Source organism: Marmota monax, unplaced genomic scaffold, assembly GCF_021218885.2.
Source record: "Marmota monax isolate L192 unplaced genomic scaffold, Marmota_monax_Labrador192_F-V1.1 WCK01_AAM20220418_F8-fsc00024, whole genome shotgun sequence".
Taxonomy (NCBI): Eukaryota; Metazoa; Chordata; class Mammalia; order Rodentia; family Sciuridae; genus Marmota; species Marmota monax.
In genome coordinates, this window is record NW_026695224.1 from 4,364,420 (window position 1) to 4,387,689 (window position 23,270).

The following is a 23,270-nucleotide window of genomic DNA, read 5'->3' on the forward strand; positions in this document are numbered from 1 at the left end:
AAATGGGATGGTGTCTAGGACTTATCAATGTGCTTTTTCCCTTGGATCCAGTATGTCTGTCTGAGGAATTAAGATATCCCAGTCCATTTGGCCATCCGTATCCACAGGGGATCGGTTGGTTTCAGGACCCTGCTTGGATTTCAAAATCCTCAAATGCTGGAGACCTGTATATAAAATGGCATCATTGTTGCATACAGCCTACGCATGTCCTTATGTGTGCTTTCAATAATCCCTAGATTATTTGTACCACTCAGTACAATGTAAATATTGTTGTTCTATTGTTTAGGGGATAATGACAAGGAAAAAGTCTGTACATGTTCAGTATAGTACAGTTTTTTTCCCCCAAAATTTTTTTAATAATTTTTTTTAGTTGTTGATAGACCATTATTTTATTTATTTACATGTGGTACTGAGACTCAAACCCAGTGCCTCACTCACACCAGGCAAGTGCGCTACCACTGAGCCCCAGCCCCAGCTTTTTGATCCAAAGTTGGTTAGGCAGTCACAGTGACATATGCCTGTAGTCCCAGCTACATAGGAGGCTGAGGCAGGAGGATCAATTGAACCCAGGAATTTGAGACTGGCCTTGGCAACCTAGTGAGAATCTATCCAAAAAGAAAGGAAGGAAGGAAGGCAGGTAAGTAGGTAGGTTGATTTGGCTAAATCTACAGAGGTAGAACTGAGAATCTGAAGGGTTATTGTAATCTGAAATATTTCATGCTAGTGGAGCGAATGTTTAGTAAGTCACAGTGTATCTGTTTAATGGAAGGTTACACAGCCATGAAGATGATTAGAACACTGCAGAAATTTAGAAACATTTTGACAATAAAGTATACATTGTGTTTAGTGGATACAGTCTTTTGGAATATCATTGTGTCTATTTCACTTTTCCATTGGTTATTTAAGAATTTAGGTCGTGTAAATTTAAGTATATAAATTTAAATACCCATTTTAAGAAATGTTAATTGGTGAAGTTAAATTGATGCTCTATATTTTCAGAGAAAAATGTCTTCCTCTTTTTTTAATCTTAAAGGGATATTTATTTTCATCTTCAAAAACAGCCAGGAAGCAAGCTGTTTGCTCCTTGGCGAAGCTCTGTTGGTCATATAAGGCTTTTAGCAGTGTTATTAATGCAGTCTTTCCAAGAGGAAGTCAGTGTCCTAAAGCAGGTTTGCTGTGTTTAAGTGCCTGGTGTCTTAAATGAACTTTTGTTTTAATCTTAGTATTTTTGACTTCTTAACACATTAGATTAAGTTTCAGGGTGAATTTAGTTCAAAATTCCTGAATACCTATCTGTTCTCTCCAGCTCACTAAGCAACGCTTTAGAGAATAACCATGCAGATAGATGGAATCCCAGTTAACAGTGGCCTGCTTGACCGTGCCAAGGGAGTGAGAATGCTTGTTGGAACTTCAGTCCTTCATAGCTTTTCTTCTACCTACCCCACCCCCATATGCTCCCTTCCAAGTGCAAAAATCTTCTAGTAGGCTTTCGCTAAGAAAATTCATGCAAAAATAATCTGTCATCCCCCCTCTCCTTTTTTTTTTTAAGCCCACTGACAAGGAACTGAGAGAAACCATAGCAGTGCTGACAGCTCAGCAGACGGCTCTGGAAATTGTCGTCAACATGTGCTTCAGTGAAGGTTTGCTCCCAGTTGACATGTAGACCTTTCCCCCAGGCGGGGCGGCTTCCAAGGGATTTCCTTTAGCATCCAGCTGCAGGTGGTCTGCCCTCTTCCCAGATCCCTCTGACGACGAGTGGGAAGAGCTGTCCAGCAGTGACGAGAGCGATGCGTGCATGGAAAACCCCTTCAGTGAGTGTGGGGGACAGCTGCTGTCCCCACTCTGCCTCTCCCATGAGACTCACTCCGCTCTCACCAACTGCTTCATCCCACAGAAGGTGAGCCTCCTTCGTTCTGGGCTCTGACAGAGTGTGGGGAAGGTTTCAGAGAGCTGTGCCTCCTGTGTGCACAAGCAGTGAGCCCACACTTCCAGCTTGAACAGAACCAGCAGGCCTGGAAATGGGCCAAAAGATCATTCTTTCTTGATCATCCTCAACATTTTACTTGGAAGTAATGTGTAGAAGTTTCGTAAAGAAATCGTGTGTAAGATGACGATCTCTGACCTTTGCCCTACTGCCTTTTTAAAACCTAGGTTTTTGAGAAAACTGCCTCCCCAAACAATGTTGCACTTGACATATGTTCAAGGAATCCTACGTGGAAACCTTTGATTAGAAAGTAAGAACTTTATTTTTAATTTTTTTTAAAGAACTTTTCTATTTTCAAAAACGCTGGTCATGGGATGGGGTTGTGGCTCAGTGGTAGAGCGCTCGCCTAGCATTTGCAAGCCCTGGGTTTGATCCTCAGCACCACATAAAAATGAATAAATAAAATAAAGGTATTGGGTCCAACTACAACTAAAAAATACATATTAAAAAAAAAAGTTGGTCAGGGCTGGGGCTGTGGCTCAGTGGTAGAGCGCTCGCCTAGCGTGCATGAGGCCCTGGGTTCAATCCTCAGCACCACAAAAATAAATAAATACATTGTGTCCATCTACAATTAAAAATATATTTTTACAAAAAGCTGGTCATTATGTGAAGTGTTAGAACATTAAATAAAAATTGCTAACTCCTCCCAAGACCCAGAAGTTCCTTATGGTTCAGGAAACGGTGTACATCAGAACCCTTCTCTGCATGAACATTTGATTGGCAGATTAACAGCCCACTTTACAGTTCTTTGTGACCTGCCCACAGACCCCCTTGTACTTACAGATATTCCCAGTCAGACCTTGAAGCTTAAAAGTTAACACTGAGTTCTGCTGGATAAATTTTAAAGAGGCGGCATCATTTCTCTTCCTTTGCAGAATGAACACTATTCAGTGTAGAGCCCTCGTGTGTCTTCAGAGTCTGGTGTCACTCCTGGATGTGGACCATCTGGGAGGAGTTCCAGCCCTCCAAACACTCGCACAGCACCTGTCACAACTTCTTTTTTCTCAGCCAGGTAAATATTTAGGAATTGATCAGAAAGACTACTGGGACAGAGCAGAGTTTTTAAGGGGCAGACCGTGGACTTTGTGATTGTGTGTTGTTTATCATCAATCCTGCAGAAACCTTCCAGTCACTAGCAGGCATGTGTTTATAGTCACCGGTGGTGAGAGTCAAACCAGGTGTAGGGATGGAGGGGGTGTTTTTCTTCTTTATTAGAGTTATAATTATTTCCAATTATGTCAGGACAATTAAGGCTGAAATCATAAATAATATCAGATTCTCATTAAGATATTTTGGCAATTCTGTATTTTTTTTAATTATAGGAATTTAAATTTGACTGGGTAATACATACATTGTATGTGGAACAAAATTCAAAAATTATTAGAGGATGTAAAGTGGACTATGTTACTTACTCCTTTGTCCCAGCCGGTTTCTCTCCCAGAATCAAGTCACCATTTTCTTATATTTGGTTTCAGAAAGATTCTCTGGGACACTTGGGGAAAGGAAAAAGGTGGGAAATGGTATAAAAATCACACATAATTCTACACCTAGCTTTTATCAAACCTGTATCTCTCTCCAAACATTTTTGCAGTGTAGGAATTGAATCTTTTAATTTACAGGTCTCTGATAATGGATTAATTTCATTTGTACTCAGAAACCTAGATACGGTAACATACCATGGTTAAACTTTTTTTGTGTGTGTGTGGTACCAGAAATTTAACCCAGTTCCTTGTATATGCTGGGAAAGTACTCTACCATTGAGGAAAATCCCAGATATATATATTTTAATTTAACAGGATTTAACTGGTCCAGTAATAAATTGGGTAGCCCTTAGGACCAGTACAGATTCTGTAAGACTCCCTTATTGTTTTTTAGCACCAGGGATTGAACCCATAGATGCTTACCCACCAAGCCACATCCCCATCCCTTTTTATCTTTTATTTCAATAGAGTGTCTCACTAAGTTGCTTAGGGCACCGCTAAGTAGCTGACTTTGAATGTGTGATCCTCCTGCCTCAGCCTCCCTAGTCACTGGGATTACAAGTGTTCTCCGTCACGCCTGGCTGTTTGTACAGGGTTTGATACATGTTCTTTAACAGATTTTCATAGTCTATTATAGTAGAATCCCATTTTAACTCGATCTCGTTCAGCTGAAGGAGCTCACACAGTCCCACTGAGCAGTGGCATATTGAGAGGCTTGTCAGCCTGAGCAGTGACTGTCGCTTCGTATTTCTCTCCCAACCTTCATAGAGACCTTGCATGTGGTAGAGGATGCTTTCACTGACCTTTGCTGGCATTCTGCCTCCCATCAGTCCAGCAAGATGTCCCGTGGGGTGGGAAGGAGGAGCCCATATTGCTGGTGCCCACAACCATCCACCCATTCTTATGGTCTGAGGCAGAGGGCAGGACTGAACAGGGAAGTCCACAGCCAGGGCCTCTGGTGAACAGGCCATACCCCAGACTTTGACTGCTTCCAAGCCCTGCCCAACCCTAGATCTACAAGCTGCCCGTCTCTTGCCTCCAAGCCATTTCTCAGTCCAATCAAAGTGCCACAGTCCCATTCCCAGCAGCAGGAGGAGTTTGTTTCAAGTGAAGTAAACACACCTGCCTCAGCTGGACAGGAACACTTAGATGTGTTTGTCCTGCTTGTCTGGCTGCGTGCACTCATTGAGCTGCACATTCATCAATGCACAGACCATAGGAAAACCACACCAAGCTGAGTCCTGGAGAAGAAGGGAGTGTTTTGAATTGTGGGGAAATATAATTAAGCACTTTGATCTTAAATTAATTCCAGTTTCATGACTTTTCGTTTTTGTTTTTTTGTGGTGCTGGGGATTGAACCTAGGGCCTTGTGCATGTGAGGCAAGAACTCTACCAACTGAGCTATATCCCCAGCTCCATCTTTAAAAAAATAATAATAATCTTTAAAAAAAGTTCAGAAATATGACGTGCTGCTAGGTTAAGAACATATTAATATTTCCTGAGAGCTATAATGTTATTTTTATAGAAATCACCTACTGCAGGTCACTGTCACATCAGTAGTTTTGAAAAGCTCCCTATCTAATGATGTGGGCTCCATTATTCCCAGTGATTTGTAATTTTAATTGATCTCCCATGTATGAAAGGGTTTGGATTGCAAATGGGGAAGGTTGTTGCTGGGGAAACATTGCCATTAAAATGTCTCTGGACTGCCCCCATTGCTCGGAGTCTATCCTTGTATCCTATCTGTGGCTTTTGTATCCCTTAACATTGGTATTCAGAGAAATGGAATTAACAAGTGGTTCAGAAATAATAATAGAGCTGGGTGCAGTGGTACACACCTGTGATCCCAGCAGCTCAGAGGCTGAGGCAGGAGGATCGCAAATTCAAAGCCAGCCTCAGCAACTTAGTGAGGGGCTAAGCAACTCAGTGAGACCTCAAAGGGCTGGGGTTGTGGCTCATTGAGTAAGTGGCCCTGGGTTCAATCCTTGGAACCAAAAACAAATAAATAATAATAGTTGTTATTTGTTTTGGAATAGCAGTAAATTTTCTTAGAATAAAATCTGATTTAAAAAACAATCACACAGTATTGAGACAAGATATTCTAATGTAGTCCTTCTAAACCTTTGGGATTTATTAAATAATGTAATCCTAGAGATTCTATATAGATGCTATGAACCGTTATTGGAAAAGTTTTGGTGGCGAGGACAGGTTAAATTTCTCTACTTAGAGTTAAAGGTATGAGGTTCATATAACTCTATCTAACTTATCCCCCCCCCCCACCAGTTGAAGATGGGCACAGTAACTTTATTTACTTATTTATTATGTAGTACTAAGCCTGGAACCCAGTGCCCCACACATGCTAGGCAAGTGCTCTACCACTGAGCTACAATCCCAGCCCTTCTTTTTTTAAAATGTTTTTTTTAGTTGTTGATGGACCTATATTTTTTATTTATGTACTTATATGTGCTGCTGAGAATCGAACCCAGTGCCTCACACTTGCTAGGCAAGTGCTCTACCACTGATCCACAACCCCAGCTCCTCTATCTAATTTGTTTTAACTTTTGGTTTTGTTTTTGGTTTTTGCAGTGCTGGGGATCAAACCCGGGCCTTTTGCATGCTCAGCAAGTGCTCTTCCACTGAGCACTAGAGCCCCAGCCCTGGCTTGTTTTATTTTTGATACTAAAATACAGAATACAGACCTGAATAGCTACAAAATTTGTGATTCTGTGTACATACCTACATTATATTTGTGGCTGACATCAAGGATAAAAAGTGTTTTTGTAGTATCTTTGTCTCCTTCATTAAAAGCTGTTGATTTTCAAAACATCAGATCCTTAGCTATGTTGTGTCTTTGCATTGGGTCAGTTGGTCAGTTTTGCTCCATTACATGAGTTCTAAAATCATTTAGGGTTTTCTGTTTTCCCAGATTCTGGTAATTAGAAAGTTATTTTTTTGGTTAGAATGGAGGTATCCCATCTGGGATGCCTTTTCAGAATGCTGAAAGTAAGTCTGAGAAACTCACAAATACAATTTGCTTCTTGATTACTCCTAGGCTGATTATTTACCTACATTTAGACCTGCTACACATTCTTAGATATTGCGTAGCATTCTTGAGGGGAAGGACATTTTGAATTAACCTCTTGTCTAACTTTTGTTGTTTACCTAATTTCCCTGACAACACCATATCTGTTGACCTTTTACTGAAAATTTAGCTGAAAACCAAGGAGGTTTAAAGTGCCTTCCCCAAATCTGGATATTTGGCCAAAAATATGAATTAAATAAAAATCGCCCAAGCATTTTCCGTAAAGTGCAAATTATACATAATGTAAAATGGTGTTTAGTTCAGATTATCATTCTATATCTAAGATAATGTTATTTTCCTGAGAAAGAATGAGAAAAGATTGAATCTGAGATTTGTTTTTTTTTTTTTTTTTTTTTTAACTGAGTAAGTTTATCATGACACAACTGTAGCTTAATTGTTTTATGTGGAGTTTGTGAATTTCTAGGGCTACTCTTGGAGCATTAAACAAGAGCCAATATGGTAACTTCTTAAAGTTAAATAGTAACAACCTCACATGAATTTTCAAGAGCCTATTATAGGTGCCAAATGTTAGGAGATATGCTTTATTGTCCCCTTTTCCTGGAGAGGAAGCTGAGATTTAGAAAGGTTATGGGGCCTCTTCAGATCATTCATGGTTTGGCATATGTTCATTGAGCACTTACTTTATGCCGTACACTATCTAGGTCCTAGGAATAGTGGTCTGAAGAGTTAGGCAGGGGCACTTGTTTGTGGAGCTTGCATTCTGACATAATGTTTAATGTAATTTCAGCTATAAAGAAAAAATTAACAGCAGAGTGGTATGAAGTGCTGGGCTAAGCAAGTGCAAAAGTCCTCTCTGAGGAGGTAACATGTGACCTGAGACCAAAGTGAAGTGGCAAGGGTCACATGTCAGGCAGGACTTCATCCCCGGCCTATCTGATCCTAAATCTATCCTGTTCTATGGCCTGTGATAATTACAGGAAATCCCCTACTTCGGTGCATAATATAAAGGACCAAAAAATTTAATAAGCTTTAAAGTTTGTGGGAAGGAGCCAAGCATGGTGGTGTGCACCTATAATCCTCTTGACTCAGGAGGCTGAGGAAGAGGATTGAAATTTGAGGACAGCCTCAGCAACTTAGTAAGACCCTAAGCAACTTAGCAAAACCCTGTCTCAAAATAAAATAGGCTAGGGATATAGTTCAGTGGCAAAGTGCCCCTTGGTTCAATCCCTAGTGCCCCTGGGGGAAAAAAAAATTGTGGGAAGTCACCTCTTTATCTCTCACCCAGGCAACCTAAAAGGGGGTCAGAACTGGGACAGGGTCCCAGGCACCACAAGATTTCTATTGCTATATGACAGACTACCCCAAAATGTTATGGCTTAAAACAACAATAATCAAGCTGGGCATGATAGCTCAGGAGTTCAAGACCAGCATGGGCAACATAGTGAGATCCTGACTCAAAAATCAAACAACCAATTTGTTATTTCACTGTTCCTCTGGGTCGCCCACTTAGGGTACCATGGACATTGTTTGTCTCCATTGGTGTCTAAGGCAGTGAATCTCGACAGAGACAATTTTGCACCACCACCTGCAGGGGACATTTGGCAGTGTCTGGAGGTATTTTCGATTGTTACAACTTGGAAGTTGCTAGTGGAATCTAAATTATTTAGTCCAGGGATGCGATAAACTTCCTACAGTGCACAGGACACCTTGTGCCTACATGACAGAGCATTAGTGATCCTGTCCCAAGTATCCATAGTGCTGAGATGGAGGAATACTAATCTAGGGCCTCTGCTGGAAACCTTGAGGGTTCGGGGCCGCATCATTGGAAGTTTTTTACTCATCTGAAATTTGGTGCTAGAACTGGGAGGCAGAACACCCACAGATGACCCCTTCATGTGACCAGGCTTCCTCACAACATGGTGGCCCAGCTCCAAGGGCTAGAGTTAAGGGAGAAGAAGGTCATAAAAGCAAATGACTTCCATCGGACACACACGAGTCATTCACTTTTTATGCCCCATCCTGTCATTTGTATGTTTTGTTTTTGAGAAGTCAGAGAGTCCTACCCAGACTCAAAGAGGGGAGTAACAGACTCCACATCTTTATTGGAAGTGGCAGGGCTCCAGGAGATCACGCAGAACTGGGAATACTGCTGAGGCCATTTTGGAAAGTACAGTCTACAGCACCAAGGGAATTGCTTTCCTTTCCTATAAAAGGGGACAGGGAGCCAGCTTGCTGTGCGACCCTCCCTGGCCTGTATGTGGCTGTGTTGGCACAGTTGTTTATGGCTGCTCTTGGGTCTATCCTGCATGGCCAGAAGGGACAGCTAGAAAGAAGTGGTGATGAGGAGCAGGAATGTGAAGGAGAAGGTGGGTCTCTGCGCAAGCAGCAGTTCTTCCCTCTGCTGTGGGCTCGGTGGACAAGGAGGTGACTGTACCACAGGTGTGCCCAGCGCCATGACGGGGCTCTGCAAAAGGCTGGACTCGGTTCACGGCACTGGCTCAGGCTCATCATGTGCCAGAGCGTGGATCACATGAAACCCAGAGCCCACAAGTCGAGGACCGTCTGTGGGACACACCCTTGCTGTGACAGTTCCGCCATGCCCTAGCTTGTCATTTATATGTTTCATTGTCAGAATTGGTGCACACTGTACTTCTGGGCTTAAATACCTAGATTATTTTTATTAATCATAGTTGATGAATACTTAACATGTTCTGTTTTGATCCTGTTTCTTTTTCTACAAAATAGCTTGTCCTGGAGAAAGAGAAGACTTACATTTTATCTTCATGTTTTGTTTGTGTTTTAGATTTTGCTAAACACGATGACTTTCTGGAAGCCATAAGTGGTGCCTTGCGGGCCCTTTTACAAACAATGGCCTCCAAAAACATTTCTCAGGTAAGAGTTTTAAGCTTTTTTATGTGAAACTTAAGAAGATTCTGTATTATGAAGGTGAAATTAACTAATTTTTTAAAACCCTTATTTCTATTACAAGAGTAATGTACAATCTTAGTAAAAAGAAAACAGAAATGCTTAAAATAGAATGTGAAGCAATACACACAGGTGCTTTTTTTTTATTGATTTAAGTTCTTGTTGGATATATATGTTGAAAATATTTTCTGAATATCGTTGGCTTTGGTTTTTTTTTTTTTTTTCCTTTTCCTTTTGTGGTACTGGTGATTGAAGATTGTGATCTTAGGGTTTTTAAAATATGGATTCATATTTTTCTTTCATGCAAAAACCAATATTTACATAATAGGAATCCCTTCAGATTGGTTTCTGTGTCTCTTTGACATGGACTCTACATTCAAACCCTAGATTTTTGATCATTTTTTCCTTTTCAAGTTAAAGAAAATGTCTCAGACTCAACTTGTAATTTTCCTGCTTAAAACGTGAAAATATTTTTCTAAAAGCCCTGATTTCTTTAGTGGAAAACTGAATTTTGGGGGTTTATGGCCACCATGTTGTCATCACTTTTAAGCCTTTTTTTGTTGAAATAGCCAGGGAATAGCAAAATAAAGTTCACACTGGTATTTCCAGGTTAAAGAAGAAGGGTATGGTGTTTTGCTCTGTGTGTGTGTGTGTTGGTGGTGCTAGGAATGGAACCCAAGGCCTTGTTCATGCTAGGAAAGTGCTCTACCTCCCCACCCTAGAGTACTGTGTTTTAAAGTTGCTTGAAAGAATTCTGTGTGTGCTTATAATAAAGTTAGCTGTAGTTTTCACTTTCATAAATAAGGGGGGAATATTACTTTTATGTGTGCTTGTGTGTGTGTGTGTGTGTGTGTGTGTGTGAGAGAGAGAGAGAGAGAGAGAGAGAGAGGGAGGATTAAACTAGGCATGCTCTATCACTGAGCTACGTCCCCAGCCCTTTTAATTTTTTGCTTTGAGACACGGTCTCACTTGGGTTGCCCAGGTTGGCCTTGAATTTGCAATCCTCCTGTTTTAGGCCCAAGTAGCTGAAATTATAGGCATGCACCACTTTGCCCAGCAAAAAGGAATTACTTTTTTGTTAGCTTTGTTTTTTCTTTTTTAACACCCCTGGATTTAATTAAAAAAAATTTTTTTTTAAAAAAACCTCGAAATAAAAAACAGAATGATAAAGTCTAAAAAGGTAGACTATACTAGGCACGTGCTTTACCACTGAGCTATGCCCCAGCTTTAAATATCTTCTCTTTTTTTGTGTTGAAACATCAAATTTGCTGTTTCATCCATTTTTAAATGTACACTTCAGTGGTGCCAAGTGTGCACTACTGCGTACCCATCACCACTGTCTTTACACGTTTTTCACTTTGCCAAACTGAAACTGAACCCATTACACACTGACTCCTGTCTGCCCTGCTCTCTGGTAACCACTGCTCCCCTTTCTTGTCTGTGATCAGGTAGTCTGGGTGCGGTTTCTCCTTGATACAGCTAGCATATATCAGAATCTCACTCTTTTTTTTTTAATACAGTACTGGTGATTAAATCCCGGGGCGTTCTACCACTGAGTTACACTGGCAGACTTTACTTTTTCAAGATTTTGAGATAAGGTCTCCTAGTAGTGCAGCTCTGGGGCCTCCTTTTCTCCAGTGACCTTGACTTTGATCCCTCCAAAGCCACCCTTTAGAGCAGTGCTTCCCAAACCTTATCAGAGTTTAATGGGAATGATGTTTTACTATTAAATATAGCAGGTGCTATTGAGTTCATGTTAGTATTGTATTTATTATTTAAAAAGGTTTCTTTGTATGTTTGAGGATTTTTTTCAAGGACATAATTTTGGGCCCTCACTTTTTATGAAATGGAAATGCTGATAATACATAGTCCGACATATGGCTTTTGGTGGGGATCAGATAACCTTATAACCTTATAGGAATACAAAGTGTTTATTGATTTTTCCATATTGTACAGATATCATTTTCTGCATCAGTCTGATAATTTTAAAAAAATTACTCAGTTTATGCTCAGTTAATGGTAATCGTTCATACATATTAAGATCTTGAATTATTAGGTTAGTTGTAGTCAGCTTTTCATTGCTGTGACCAAAAGTCCTGCCAAGAACAGTTATAGAGGAGGAAAAGTTTATTTGGCACACGCATGGTTTCAGTCCATAGACCGCTGGCTCCATTGTTCTGGGCTCAAAGTATGGCAGAACATCATGGCAGAAGAATATGATGGAGGAAGGTGGCTTAGAATATGACATCAAGAAGCAGAGAGAGAAACTCCCCTCCCCAAGGACAAAACATATACCCCAAAGGCTAACCTCCAGTGAGTCACCTCCTCCTGCCACACCTTGTGTGCCTATAGTCACCACCTATTGGGATTAATGCACTGATGAGGTTAAAATGCTCTAGCCCAGGCCTTTCACTGCTAAACTTTCTTGCAGTGTCTCACATATGAGCTTTTGAGGGACATCTCATATCTAAACCGTAATGGTTGTATACCGCACATGAGCATAAAGTGTTCAAACCGGAAGAACTCTGATTCTCCCAAGCTTCGCAGGGAGAAGAAACCAAGAACTTATTTGCTGAGTGCCAGCAACCCTTCTGAAATTCAGCTGCCTGCTTCCTGCTTCCTGTCCTGTTCTTTACCTTGTTGGTTTGTACACATTCCGCAGCTTCTTCATGAATCACCTGTAGTGGTGCAGCTTGTCTTTATGATTCACAGCAGCCTCGTCCGAGCCATGAGGAACCTATAGTGCTAGCTTAGTTGTTGTTTTGGTCACCTTCTCACTGCTGGGACCAAAAGTCCTGACAAGAACAGTGATGCCGCTTTTGACTTATGGTATTTTCTGAGAGCCTGGCCCATTGTCTGTTGCCCGTAGAGTAGGCAGAAGCAATGCCCATGATTGAGAAGTGAGTATGAGTTTAGAATTTATAAATTTCACAAATAATAACTAGTGAGTGTTTTACATGCATCATTTACCCCTGTCACAACTGTGATGAAGACTTTTATCACCCGCATTTTACCGATGGGAAAATGGACTGCCAAGTGGGAGTGAAGCTAGGATTGGAGCCTGGGGTGTCTGGCTCCAGATCCAGGCTCTTCATCACCACCCTGTGCTGCTTCTCACCAAAGATTGCCTATGTCCCGACAGTCACGCTCTTTCATGGTCCTTGTGCCTAAATGTGTGCTCATGTTAGATTTAACTCCTAGGCACAATGGCGCATATCTGTAATTTCAACAACTCAGGAGACTGAGGCAGGAAGATCACAAGTTCAAGACCAGCCTGGGCAATCTACAAGACCCTGTATCAAAATTTTTAAAATAAATAAATAAATAAAGGACTGGGGCTGGGGTTGTGGTTTAGTGGTAGAGCCCTCTCCTACCTTGTGTGAGGCGCTGGGTTTGATCCTCAGCACCACATAAAAATAAATAAATAAAATAAAGATATCGTGTCCCTCTATAACTAAAAAACTATATAAAAATAAATGAAAAGGACTGGAGATGTAGCTCAGTGGTAGAGTACCTCTGGGTTTACTCCTCAGTATTGAAAAAAAATTATCTTAAACTGAAAATTACCACCACTTGGTGGAAGCACTATGTAATATCAGTCTTTAATACTTTATGACAAAACATATTAAAATTCTTACCTTGTATAGGTTCAGCCTATTTTTTAAAACCTACATGATTCTGTTATACTGTCAAAACCTTTATGATCAACATTAAAAGGGAATTAAGATCTCAGTCTGTGTACATCTGGAATGAAAGTCTTCAATGAAACTAATAGGACCTGAAGCCCCTCTTGTAGATTGGATAATGACAGTGACATGAACGGGCTCGTCTTAGCTCAGAATTGCCAGCTGTATTTGGGAATGATCAGAATACATAATAACTTCTCAGCCAGGCATTCCTACCGCTCCCAGCACCATACAGCTATAGAAGAGATGCCCATCAGCCCTGGCTTCTCGTGCTACTGGATTTGGTTGAGTCTAACCCTGGGAATGCTCCTCTGCTCTTCCAACAGTGCATGACACCTGATCAGCTGATGTCGTTCTGCAAGGCAGGCATTCACAGTAGCAACATCGGGGTCAGAGTGAATGTCGTTAGCATTTTAGGAATCACAGGCAGTGTCCTCGCCAAAGAAGCTGGTACACTTGAAACTCTTAAGGTAAAACAATTTGCTTCTAACCTAAAATGTTAAAATTTTAGAAATGGAAGAAGTGTATCTGTTGGTGTAGGATTTTAAAAACTTCTGTAGCATGATGAGAAGATATCATATCAGAAAGTTGCTAAGTTATATTATTAGAATGTGCCCTTTGGCTTGCTCTAGCTACGGGTATTAGCTAAGTATGTAAAATGTTGAGCCTCATTTTGTCATTTAACTTTACTCTGGAGATACCTTTTCAAAAATAAATTTGTCTTCAGTGAAAGACCAAATGCAGAATTTTTAAAGATGTTATATTTTCCTGCTGATGAAAATCCACCTAATACATTTCTGAGAAATACAAATAATTAATCACTCCACAAATTACAAACAGCAACTCTGGTAGCGCCAGCACAATAGGAATTCACTGGACATGTTTGCTTTCAGCACTCAATCTCAGCACAGTTGCTCAGGAACTGCCCTGCTAGAGGTACGGCATCACTCAACGGTCAGCAGTAGTGAAATGACCCTTCATTGCACTAAAAACTGCTGGAGTGCTGATTGCTGACTAATGGTTGATAAACTGTTTATATAAAGCACCTCTTAACCTGCTAAAAACTTTATAGTGATGACGAATTATTTTAAGCATCCCTTCAGAAAAATGATACATGAACATAGCAAGAAATTTCAAACAGTACAACAGTATATAATGAAAAGATTGACCTCCACTTCTAACAGTGCCCCCATTTGCCACTGTTATCTGTTCCTTCTGTATCCTTCCAGAGATGTTTGATAAATGTGCACACAGGTGAGAGTGAGCCAAGCTTGGCTACGTGGCATGTGTGTGCTACACACAGGTGAAATGGGGGTGTGGGGTTGCTCCTTTGCCCATAAGACTGGCTGCCGAGGTCCATTCTAGTTGAACAGCAAGTTTTTCCCAAATATAAAGTTTTAAAATGTTCTTATTTAGTCATGTTTCCAAATATGGGGGATGAAGGGTAAAGAAAAAGGACAATGAGTTGTGTGCCCACAGCAGAGTTAACAGTTACCATTCAATCCTGTACTCTTCATAGAGTCTCTGCTGGATATGTTAAAGTCAATGAAAGGCAACATGGTATTTGGCCCCTGTGGCTCAGTAAGCATCTCTTAAAAATAGGGATAGTTCCTTATGTCATTATCATGCCTCATACAGTTCACAGTTATTTCTTAATATGTCTAATATCTGTTTTGTGTTCATAATTTTCCAGTTGTCTTGGGAGAGACCTATTTAGTTTATGTGAATCAGTAAATTCCATATGTTTGATTTGGGATCTTCTCTGTCTCTGTTGATCCAGAACATTTCTCCCAGCAATATCTGCTCTCGGCTCCTGGATCAGTTAACAGTGTTCAGTTTTCTTGATTCATCTGATGGTTTTCTCACGGGATTGGGATTCTTCCTTTATCCTCTGTATTTCCTGGAACTTGGAGCTAAACCTGGATTCTATTCACATGAATTGTTTTTAATAAGACGACTTCATAGGTGGTTCTGTGTGCTTTGTTACATTCTAGAACATAACATGTATACACTCTCTTAGAGGTTATGTAGACCTCGTAAATTTAGATGAGAAAACTGAAGCCTGGCGAGGTTGACTAACTGTCCAGCAGTCACCCTGTTACTTAGGGCACAGCTGGACTTTGGGCTCAGTGTCCTGAGCATTTCTGTCCCCTCCCCATAATGCTGGATTGCACACCACCCTCGAGGCATAAAGGGTGATGCAGAGTAGCCAAAGTAGAGTGAGGTTACCCTGGGACAGTCCTTTGCTAGCTAATCGTGCGGGGAGAAGGAAAGAATGGATGCTAAAAATCAACCAGTAAATAAAGCAAAATGAGATGAAGTGTTGGGTTATTTTTTTAATTATCCTAGTGGTTTCCACATACTTTTAAAAGCAGATGTTTTTTTCATTACAGATAAGATTTCTATGTATTTTAACACCATAGAGAATTGTATTTGAGAGAGGGAAAGAGAAATTTAATGATTTCCAAAATCAATTTTTCATGTCATTTATGGGTCTTCATTCACTTTACTTAGGAACCATAATATGTTTAGTTTATCTTGCTGGTGTTATAATTGGTATATTTAAAGGTATTTGTAAAGTGTTTGGTCCTTTAAAAGTTTTCATTTCTCCCCTGGTGTTTTATAGAAAACAGTATGTGTGAATCATTGCCTCATTTGAAGTTAGCATTCATCTGGAGGCTGACCTTAGTCATGTTGTAATGTGTTTGCTGTTTTCAGACCACTGGGCACTTTCTGCTTGAGGTAGCCACCAAAGATCCCTCCCTTGTGGTAGCAGGAGAAGCTTTGGATGCTCTCTTTGATGTTTTTGCAGATGGTGAAGAAGCTGAAAAAGCCTCGGTTCAAATTAAATTGTTATCAGCTCTGAAAGAGTTCCAGCCAGTCTTCAAGATGAAGGTTTGTAGCTGTGTTATCTGAGTGCACGGGTCTCGGCATTCTCTGGGAAAGAGGGTGTTGTGTAGTTAGCACCTTGCAGTTTAGAGGCCTGTGCCTGTCGAATTCCTGTAAATCTCAGTGATTAACATTGCAGTTCATCCCCAGTACTTTGTGAAATGCTTCTTGACTGAGTCATAGCTCCACACCGACTGTTGAATCACTGTAATTGGAGCCAGAATGACATCTGACAAGTTCCTCATTTCTTTAACACGTTAGTACTGTTAAAATTCTCTATATAGCCAGGAGTGGTGGCACACGCCTGTAGCCCCAGCTACTTGGGAGGCTGAGGCAGGAGGATTGCCAATTTTGAGGCTGGTGTGGGCAGTTTGGCAAGACCCTAGCTCAAAAAAAAAAAAAAAAAATGTTTTTCAAAAGGACTGGGGATGTAGCTCGCTTATAGAAAGCTTGTCTGGCATGTGTGAGGCTCTAGGTTCAATTCCCAGTACTGCAACAGGGAGGGGGTCTTCATATACATAAATGCTGTAGTTTATACCTAACAAAGCACTTTCATGTACATTTTAAATGTATTTCATATCATACAGTACATCAAATCTTGATTTTATTATTATGGATATTTTCTTTTGAAAAGAGGCAAACTCCAAGTCCTCCTATCCTGGAGAAAGTAGCTATTACTGCCTTTATTAGCAATTTTATCTATTTATTGTGTTTATCACAAATAACAAACCTAACTTTGAGTCAAAAATAATTTCAAAAACCTTTGGTGGGGACAGGTAGGACAGCAGCCAGGATCTTTGTGTATGTGCGCTTGTGGGAGCACTACAGATTGAACCTAGAGCCTCACTCATGTTAGCAAGCACCTGCTCCTCCACTTTGATACACCTCCACCCTGTAGGCATTTTAAAAACAAGTTGAATCATGTGTCAATCTTTTATCTAAATCTCAATTTTAAAATTATGTAATTCTGAAAAAATACAAATATTTATCATTGTATATTTTAGGGTGTTTTTTTTTTTCCTTTTTCATAGTGCTAGGAATCAAACCCAATGCCCCAAGCATGCTAGCATGAAATTCTAGTACTGAACACATTTCCAGCCCAATATTTTAGATTTTAAATTAGACATTTGCTTCTGTCTGTTCAATCTATTGTTCAAATTGATTTGTCTACTTAGTCTGCTTTGCTGCGGTAATTACATTTCTCACTATTTCTTTTCTCAAAGGTATAAAGCCCTAATGAAATTTTTTTTGTTAGCTGGAAGGCTAACCTACAGTTTTGGGGTTTTGATGTTTTTTGTTTTACAGTGCTAGGAACTGAACCCAGGGCCTCGTACATGCTGGGCAAGTGCTGTACCCCTGAGCTACATCCCCAGCCCTCACCTGCAGTTGCTTATGTGAAGCCCTTTTGTGGGAAACCGGCCACAGTTGCATTGAAAAATGTTTAGTACCTATTTAGCCTCAAGTTGTATTTAAATATAATACCATACATTCTATTAAGAACTTCAATAGAGCAGTGTTTCTCCAAGGTGCCCTCTTTTTCTTTTAAATACATGTTTTTTTAGTTGTAAACGGACATAATACTTTATTTTCATGTGGTGCTGAGGATCAAACCCGGTGCCTCACATGTGCTAGGCGAGTGCTCTACCTCTGAGCCACAACCCCAGCCCCCAAGGTGCCCTCGTGAAGGTACCAGCAGCACCAGCAGTACCAGGTGCCTTGTTGTTAATGTGGATTTTCAGCCTCACCCCCAGACCCTCTGCATCAGGAACTCAGTGGATGGCCCACCAACCCATTTTTTTAAACAAACCTTCCGGGTGATACTGTTACACACTAGAACTTGAAAGCTACCTGTCTAGACCAGAGGTGAGACATATCTCACATGCTGTAAAACTCAGTTTTTAAAAGTCTAGAGTTATTTTTAAAAAGTCTTGGTTATTTTTGTAACTATCATTTTAAAGATGTACATTTTAAATTATCTTTATTCTTCATGTTCTGTGTTCTGTTTACCTTGGAACTAAAACTGTTTTACCACATTCTTGCAGCAGTCTTATTCAAAAAAATGATTAAATATACCCCAAATGAAATACTTTATAAATAAATTTTTTTTTCACAGATACGAAAAGAAGGGAGAGGTAAATACAGTCCAGATCAGCTATGTGTTCTCGACAATGTGAAGATGAATTTGAGAAGGTTTGTTGCTTATCAAGAAACTGTTGAGAAAAGACTAACTTCTTGAACCACGGGAAGAGAGATCCGGGCTAGAGGATGGAGCTCCGTGGAGAGCACTCGCTTAGATGTGCAAGGCCCTGGGTCCCTCTCTCCACTGCAAAGAAGAGAGACAGGGAACGACAAGTTCTTCCCCAAAGTATTTTTGGCTGAGAATACTAAAGGGATTCCTTTATATGTTTCTTAGAGGCCTTTTTTAATGCCTTTATTCTGAACATTAATTTGAGGTTCATAAAAACTTCAAATCCTGTCAGAAACTCCTGGTTAAGCCTTGAGATCCCCGAGCATTTCTGATGTGATCACTGTTGTCCCCAGTGTGTTGTCATCACTCAAAACAAAACATGGAAATGCAGCTCAGCCTCAGGTAGTTCTTAACTACTGTGTGAACAGGAACGAAACCTCAATATCATTGTCCTTGAATTTTGCAAGAAAGGAAAGCCCAGATCATTGCTTGGGTACTTTATTAAAGCCTGTATCACTTTATATTAGCTGAATCTATAACTGAAATATGAAGACAAACTTTGCAAAGTATTTTTTTGGTATGAAGTAGTATGTACCAATTATGAACTTTTATGAAGAAATTAATGAATTGAGTTTGTATGTTACCCTCCAAAGATTGTACTGATGAGCTAAATGAGGTGATCGCCTTCCTCTTAAACAGGAAGGTCTGATCAGCTATTGTTTTGTAACACTGCCCCTTGATTTAATTTGATATAGAATGAGAACTGGTAGAAAATATTTTTGAATAAATGACTTTTTAATTGAAAGCTTTGTGTCTTACAAAACCTTTTTTACAATCTTTTTTTCACCAAATATTCCTATTCCTGGGTGGTTAACTTGCTAAGGAATATGGCTTCAAATATATGAGACCTGAAAAAAGACTGACAGCAGGACTTTCCAGTATTACCTCTCAATATCCTTGAGTGACAGTGTGACAACAGGGGATTGAGGTGGAAATTTCAATGCACATCATTGGGAGGAGCCCGTGGCGCATCTCCGTCACCCAGCGATTTGCCGGATCAGAAGAGTCGCCAATGGAGATTTGAAAATTTATCATTGATGTATATATGTATATTTATTTTTTTGAAAATCGTCCAGAACAGTACCTTAGAAATACATAGCACTGTAAGTGTTGGGGTAGGAACTCCGTGGTGATTCTTTGTTTTAAAACTTTTTTTTTTTTTTTTTTTAAGATGCAGAGTCTTGCTGTATGGTTCAGGCTGGCTGGGTCCTCATGGGTTCAAACAATTTTTCTTCCTCAACTTTCCGAGTAGCTGGAACTCTAGACAGGCACTGCTGTACCTGACCAAGGATTTGGGGGTTTTTATTTTTTTAACTGCGTGTAATTTTTCCAAGCGTGTGTACATGGTGTAACACTTAAATCATGTTAAACATTTATTTCCTCAAGCATTCATCATTTTTTTATCTTAAAAACTTATGAAGTCCTTTCTTCTGGCTTTTTGACATGTTTGTTAGGATGCAGTGTTGTGTTATCTGTAGTCCCCTGCAAAGCAGTGGCACACCAGAACTCCCTGCTCCTGTCTGATCAGCCTTCCCCATCCCCCTCACCCCTCGACTCTCCACAGCCTCTGATGACCACCATTCTGCTCTCAGATTCTATGAGATCAACTTTTAAGAATTCCACATGAGATTATGCTGTACTTGTCTTTCTGTGCCTAGCTTATTACAAATAATGATCTCCAATTCCATCCATGATGTTACAAATGACAGGATTCCTTTCCATACTTTTTTATGGCTGAATACTATTCCTTTGTGTATATATAGCATATTTTTAATTACCAGTTGATGGACACTTAAGTTGTTTCCATCTCTTGGCTCTTGTGAGTAGTGTGGCAGTGATCATAGACATGCAGATGTCTCTCTACCATACTGGTTTCATTTCCTTTGGATATATGTCCAATAGCAGGACTCTTGGATCATGTGGTGGTAGTTTTTGGTTAGTTTTGTTTTTAATTGTTTGAGTAGCCTCCATACCATTTTTCCATAGTGCCTATAGTAATTGACACTCCTACCATCAGTGTGCAAAGAAGGGTTCCCTTTTCTCCATATCCTCACCAACACTTTTTTAGTGTTTTGAGTAGTACCTATTCTTACTGGGGTGAAGTAATTTTGTGTTTTTACATTGCCTGATGATTAGTGATATTAAGCTCGTTTTCATATACCTGTTGTCATTTGTATATCTTCTTTTAGGAAACACCTGTTGAGATCTATTAGTTTGTAAATGTTTTCTCCCATTCTGTAGGTTGTCTCTTCATTGTGTTCAGTCTCCTTTACCATGTAGAAGCTGGTTAGTTCGATGTGATCCCATCTGTCTACTTTCACTTTTGTGTGCTGTACTTTTGGGGTCTTATCCAAAAAAAAAAAAAACTCTTGCCTGTCCCAATGTCCTGAAGCCTTTCCCGTTTTATTCTGGAAGATTCACAGTTCCAGGTCTTAGGTAGCTAAACCTTGAAAACATTTAAGTTGGTTTTTGTCACTGGTGAGAGGGATCTGGTTTCTTTCTTCTGCATGTGGATGTCAGTTGTCTTAGTACCACTTACTGAAAAGACTGTCCTTCTCCAGTGCTTCTCCTAGCATTTTTGTCAATAGTCAGTTGACTGTGGGTGTATGGGTTGACCCTTAGGCGTCTGTTCTGTTCCGTTCATCTGTGTGTCTATTTTTATGCCAGTTGCATGCTCATTTTGATTAATAGAACTAGTAATTTGATTACTAGAACTAGAACTAGTAGTGGTGGAATGCCTCCTGCTTTATTCTTTTTGCTCAAGATGACTTAGGGGTTTTTTTATATACTTTTTTTGTATAAATTTTCAGAATTTTTTTTCCTGGTATTTTGATAGGAATGATATCAAATCTGTAGATCATGTTGGGTGGTAGGGACATTTTAACCATATCAGTGCTTCCAATCCATGAACATGGGATGTCTTTCTGCTTTTGGGTTCCTTTTCAACTTCTCTCATCAAAGTTTTATAATTTTTCATCATAGAGATCTTTTACTTCTTTAAATTTGTTCCTGTATGTTTTTTGTAGTTATTGTATATGAGATTGCTTTCTTGATTTCTATTTCACAAAACTTGTTATTAGCATATAGCAATTGCTGCTGATTTTTGTATGTTGATTTTGTGTCCTCTAACTTTGCTGAATTGGTTTCTTCTAGTGGTTTCTTTTGGGGTTTTCTATATATAAGACTTTGTCATCGGCAAACAGTGACAATCTGACTACTTCTTTTGGATGTCCTCTATTTCTTTCTCTTGCCTGGTTGCTCTGGCTAGGACTTCCAGCCCTCTGATGAATGAATGGTGAAAGTGGGCGCCCTTGTCTCATTCCAGATCTTAGGAAGCTCCCGGCTTTTCCCCGTTCTATAGTATGTTATCTGCCCGGTCCTCCTCCTTGCGTCACTGGGATGAATCCCCCTGGAGGGTGGTTTTTCTTTATTCTTTTTCTGTGCAGACGATCAAACCCAGGGCCCTGTGCGTGCTAGGCGGGTATATTACCACTGAGCTGCATCCCCAGTCCCCTGTGAGTGATCTCTTTAATGGACTGTTGGATTTGGTTTACATATTTTGTTAAGGATTTTTGCATCTGTGTTCATGAAGGATATTGGCTTGTCAAATTCTTTTGTTGTTGTTATTTTATCCTTTTCTGGTTTTGGTTTCAGGGTAATAATGCTGACCTCATAGAATGTGTTTGGAATCGCTTAAGGAAAATTAGAATTAGTTCTTCTTTAAGTGCTTGGCAGATTTCAGCAGTGAGACCATCTGGTCCTGGGTTTTTCGTTGATGGGACACCTTATTTCCGATTCAATCTTGTTCCCTGTTATTGGTCTGTTCAGGCGTTCTATTTCCTCATGATCCAGTCTTGGTGAGGTATATACGTGTCTAGAGGTTTGTCCATTTCTTGTAGGTCATCAAATCTGTTGGCACATGGTTGTTCATAATAATCTCTAGTGATCCTTTGTATTTTTGTGGTGTCAGTTGTAGTGTCTTGCAGGAAGCCATCCGTGAATTACACGAGGCTTTTCTCTTGCTTGGTATGGAAGCCAGGAGATTTAGGTTTGGCATTGCACGCTATCTGTGACTCTCCCGCAGCAATAGATTGCCCAATGCATGTGATCTTTATCTCCACTCTGCTTGGAAGATACCTCACGGTAGCTCCAGAGATGGGTGTAACCCTTTGGGAACTGGACAGCCCACCTTTAACCTTTTTTGCTGAAGAACATTCTAAGGAAGGCCTTTGATGTTTCTCGATATAAATAAAGCAGGTGTGGGCTCCATTTTGGCCAGAGTCTAGAAGCTCGATCCTTCTGATTGGCTTGCCCACTCTGCCCCCACTTTTGAAACTGCTTTCTGTGTTCTGTGATATTTTTTATCCTTCTGTTTTTCTTGGCTTTTATTTCTCAGCTAGCTCATTCCACCAGTGGAACCCCATTTCCACCACCCATGTGGGGCACAGGTGAGAATGTCTCCCTTCTCATTTCTGATTTTATTTATTTGAATTTTCTCTCTCTTTTTTAAGTCTAGCTGAAGATTTATCTTTCAGGAGTTTCTGCATTTTTGACATAAACATCGGTTGCTATCAACTTCTTAGTCATACTTTTTGCTGTATCCCATAGGTTTTAGTATGTTGTATCTCCATTTTCATTTGTTCAAGATAATTATAAATTTCCTTCTTGATCTATTGGTTGTTCAAAAGTAAGTTAATTTCCATGTATTTGTATAGTTTCCAAAGTTTTTCTTGTTAATGATTTCTAGTTTTTTTTTTTAACATTTATTTTTGAGTTGTAGTTGGACACGATATCTTTATTTTATTTATTTATTTTTTACATGGTGTTGAGGATCGAACCCTGGGTCTCACACATGCTAGGCAAGCACTCTAATTACCCACACCCCAGCTGAGATTTCTAGTTTTATTACATTGTGTTTATAAACAATAGTTGCTATGATTTCAGTTTTTAAATATTTGTTGAAGACTTGTTTTGTGGATCTATCCTATTTTTTCCCTTTTATTTCCCCCAAAGC

The 23,270-nt window shown here is 39.9% G+C and overlaps 1 protein-coding gene across 3 annotated transcripts in view; it reads left to right on the forward strand.

Moving 5' to 3' along the window:
• The window catches only part of Heatr3 (HEAT repeat containing 3), a 32,898-nt gene extending 13,897 nt beyond the window's left edge, over nt 1–19,001 (forward strand). For 2 of the 3 annotated variants that reach the window (XM_058575838.1, XM_046434949.2), the window contains 8 exons: nt 1,550–1,640; nt 1,740–1,897; nt 2,152–2,234; nt 2,860–2,996; nt 9,312–9,400; nt 13,446–13,589; nt 15,838–16,014; nt 18,122–19,001. In XM_058575838.1, coding sequence (XP_058431821.1) covers nt 1,550–1,640; nt 1,740–1,897; nt 2,152–2,234; nt 2,860–2,996; nt 9,312–9,400; nt 13,446–13,589; nt 15,838–16,014; nt 18,122–18,244 — 1,002 coding nt within the window. In that variant the 3' untranslated portion in view covers nt 18,245–19,001. The remainder of the gene's footprint in view (nt 1–1,549; nt 1,641–1,739; nt 1,898–2,151; nt 2,235–2,859; nt 2,997–9,311; nt 9,401–13,445; nt 13,590–15,837; nt 16,015–18,121) is intronic. The other variant, XM_058575839.1, reaches the window with a different exon arrangement.
• The last annotated feature ends 4,269 nt before the right edge of the window (nt 19,002–23,270 follow it).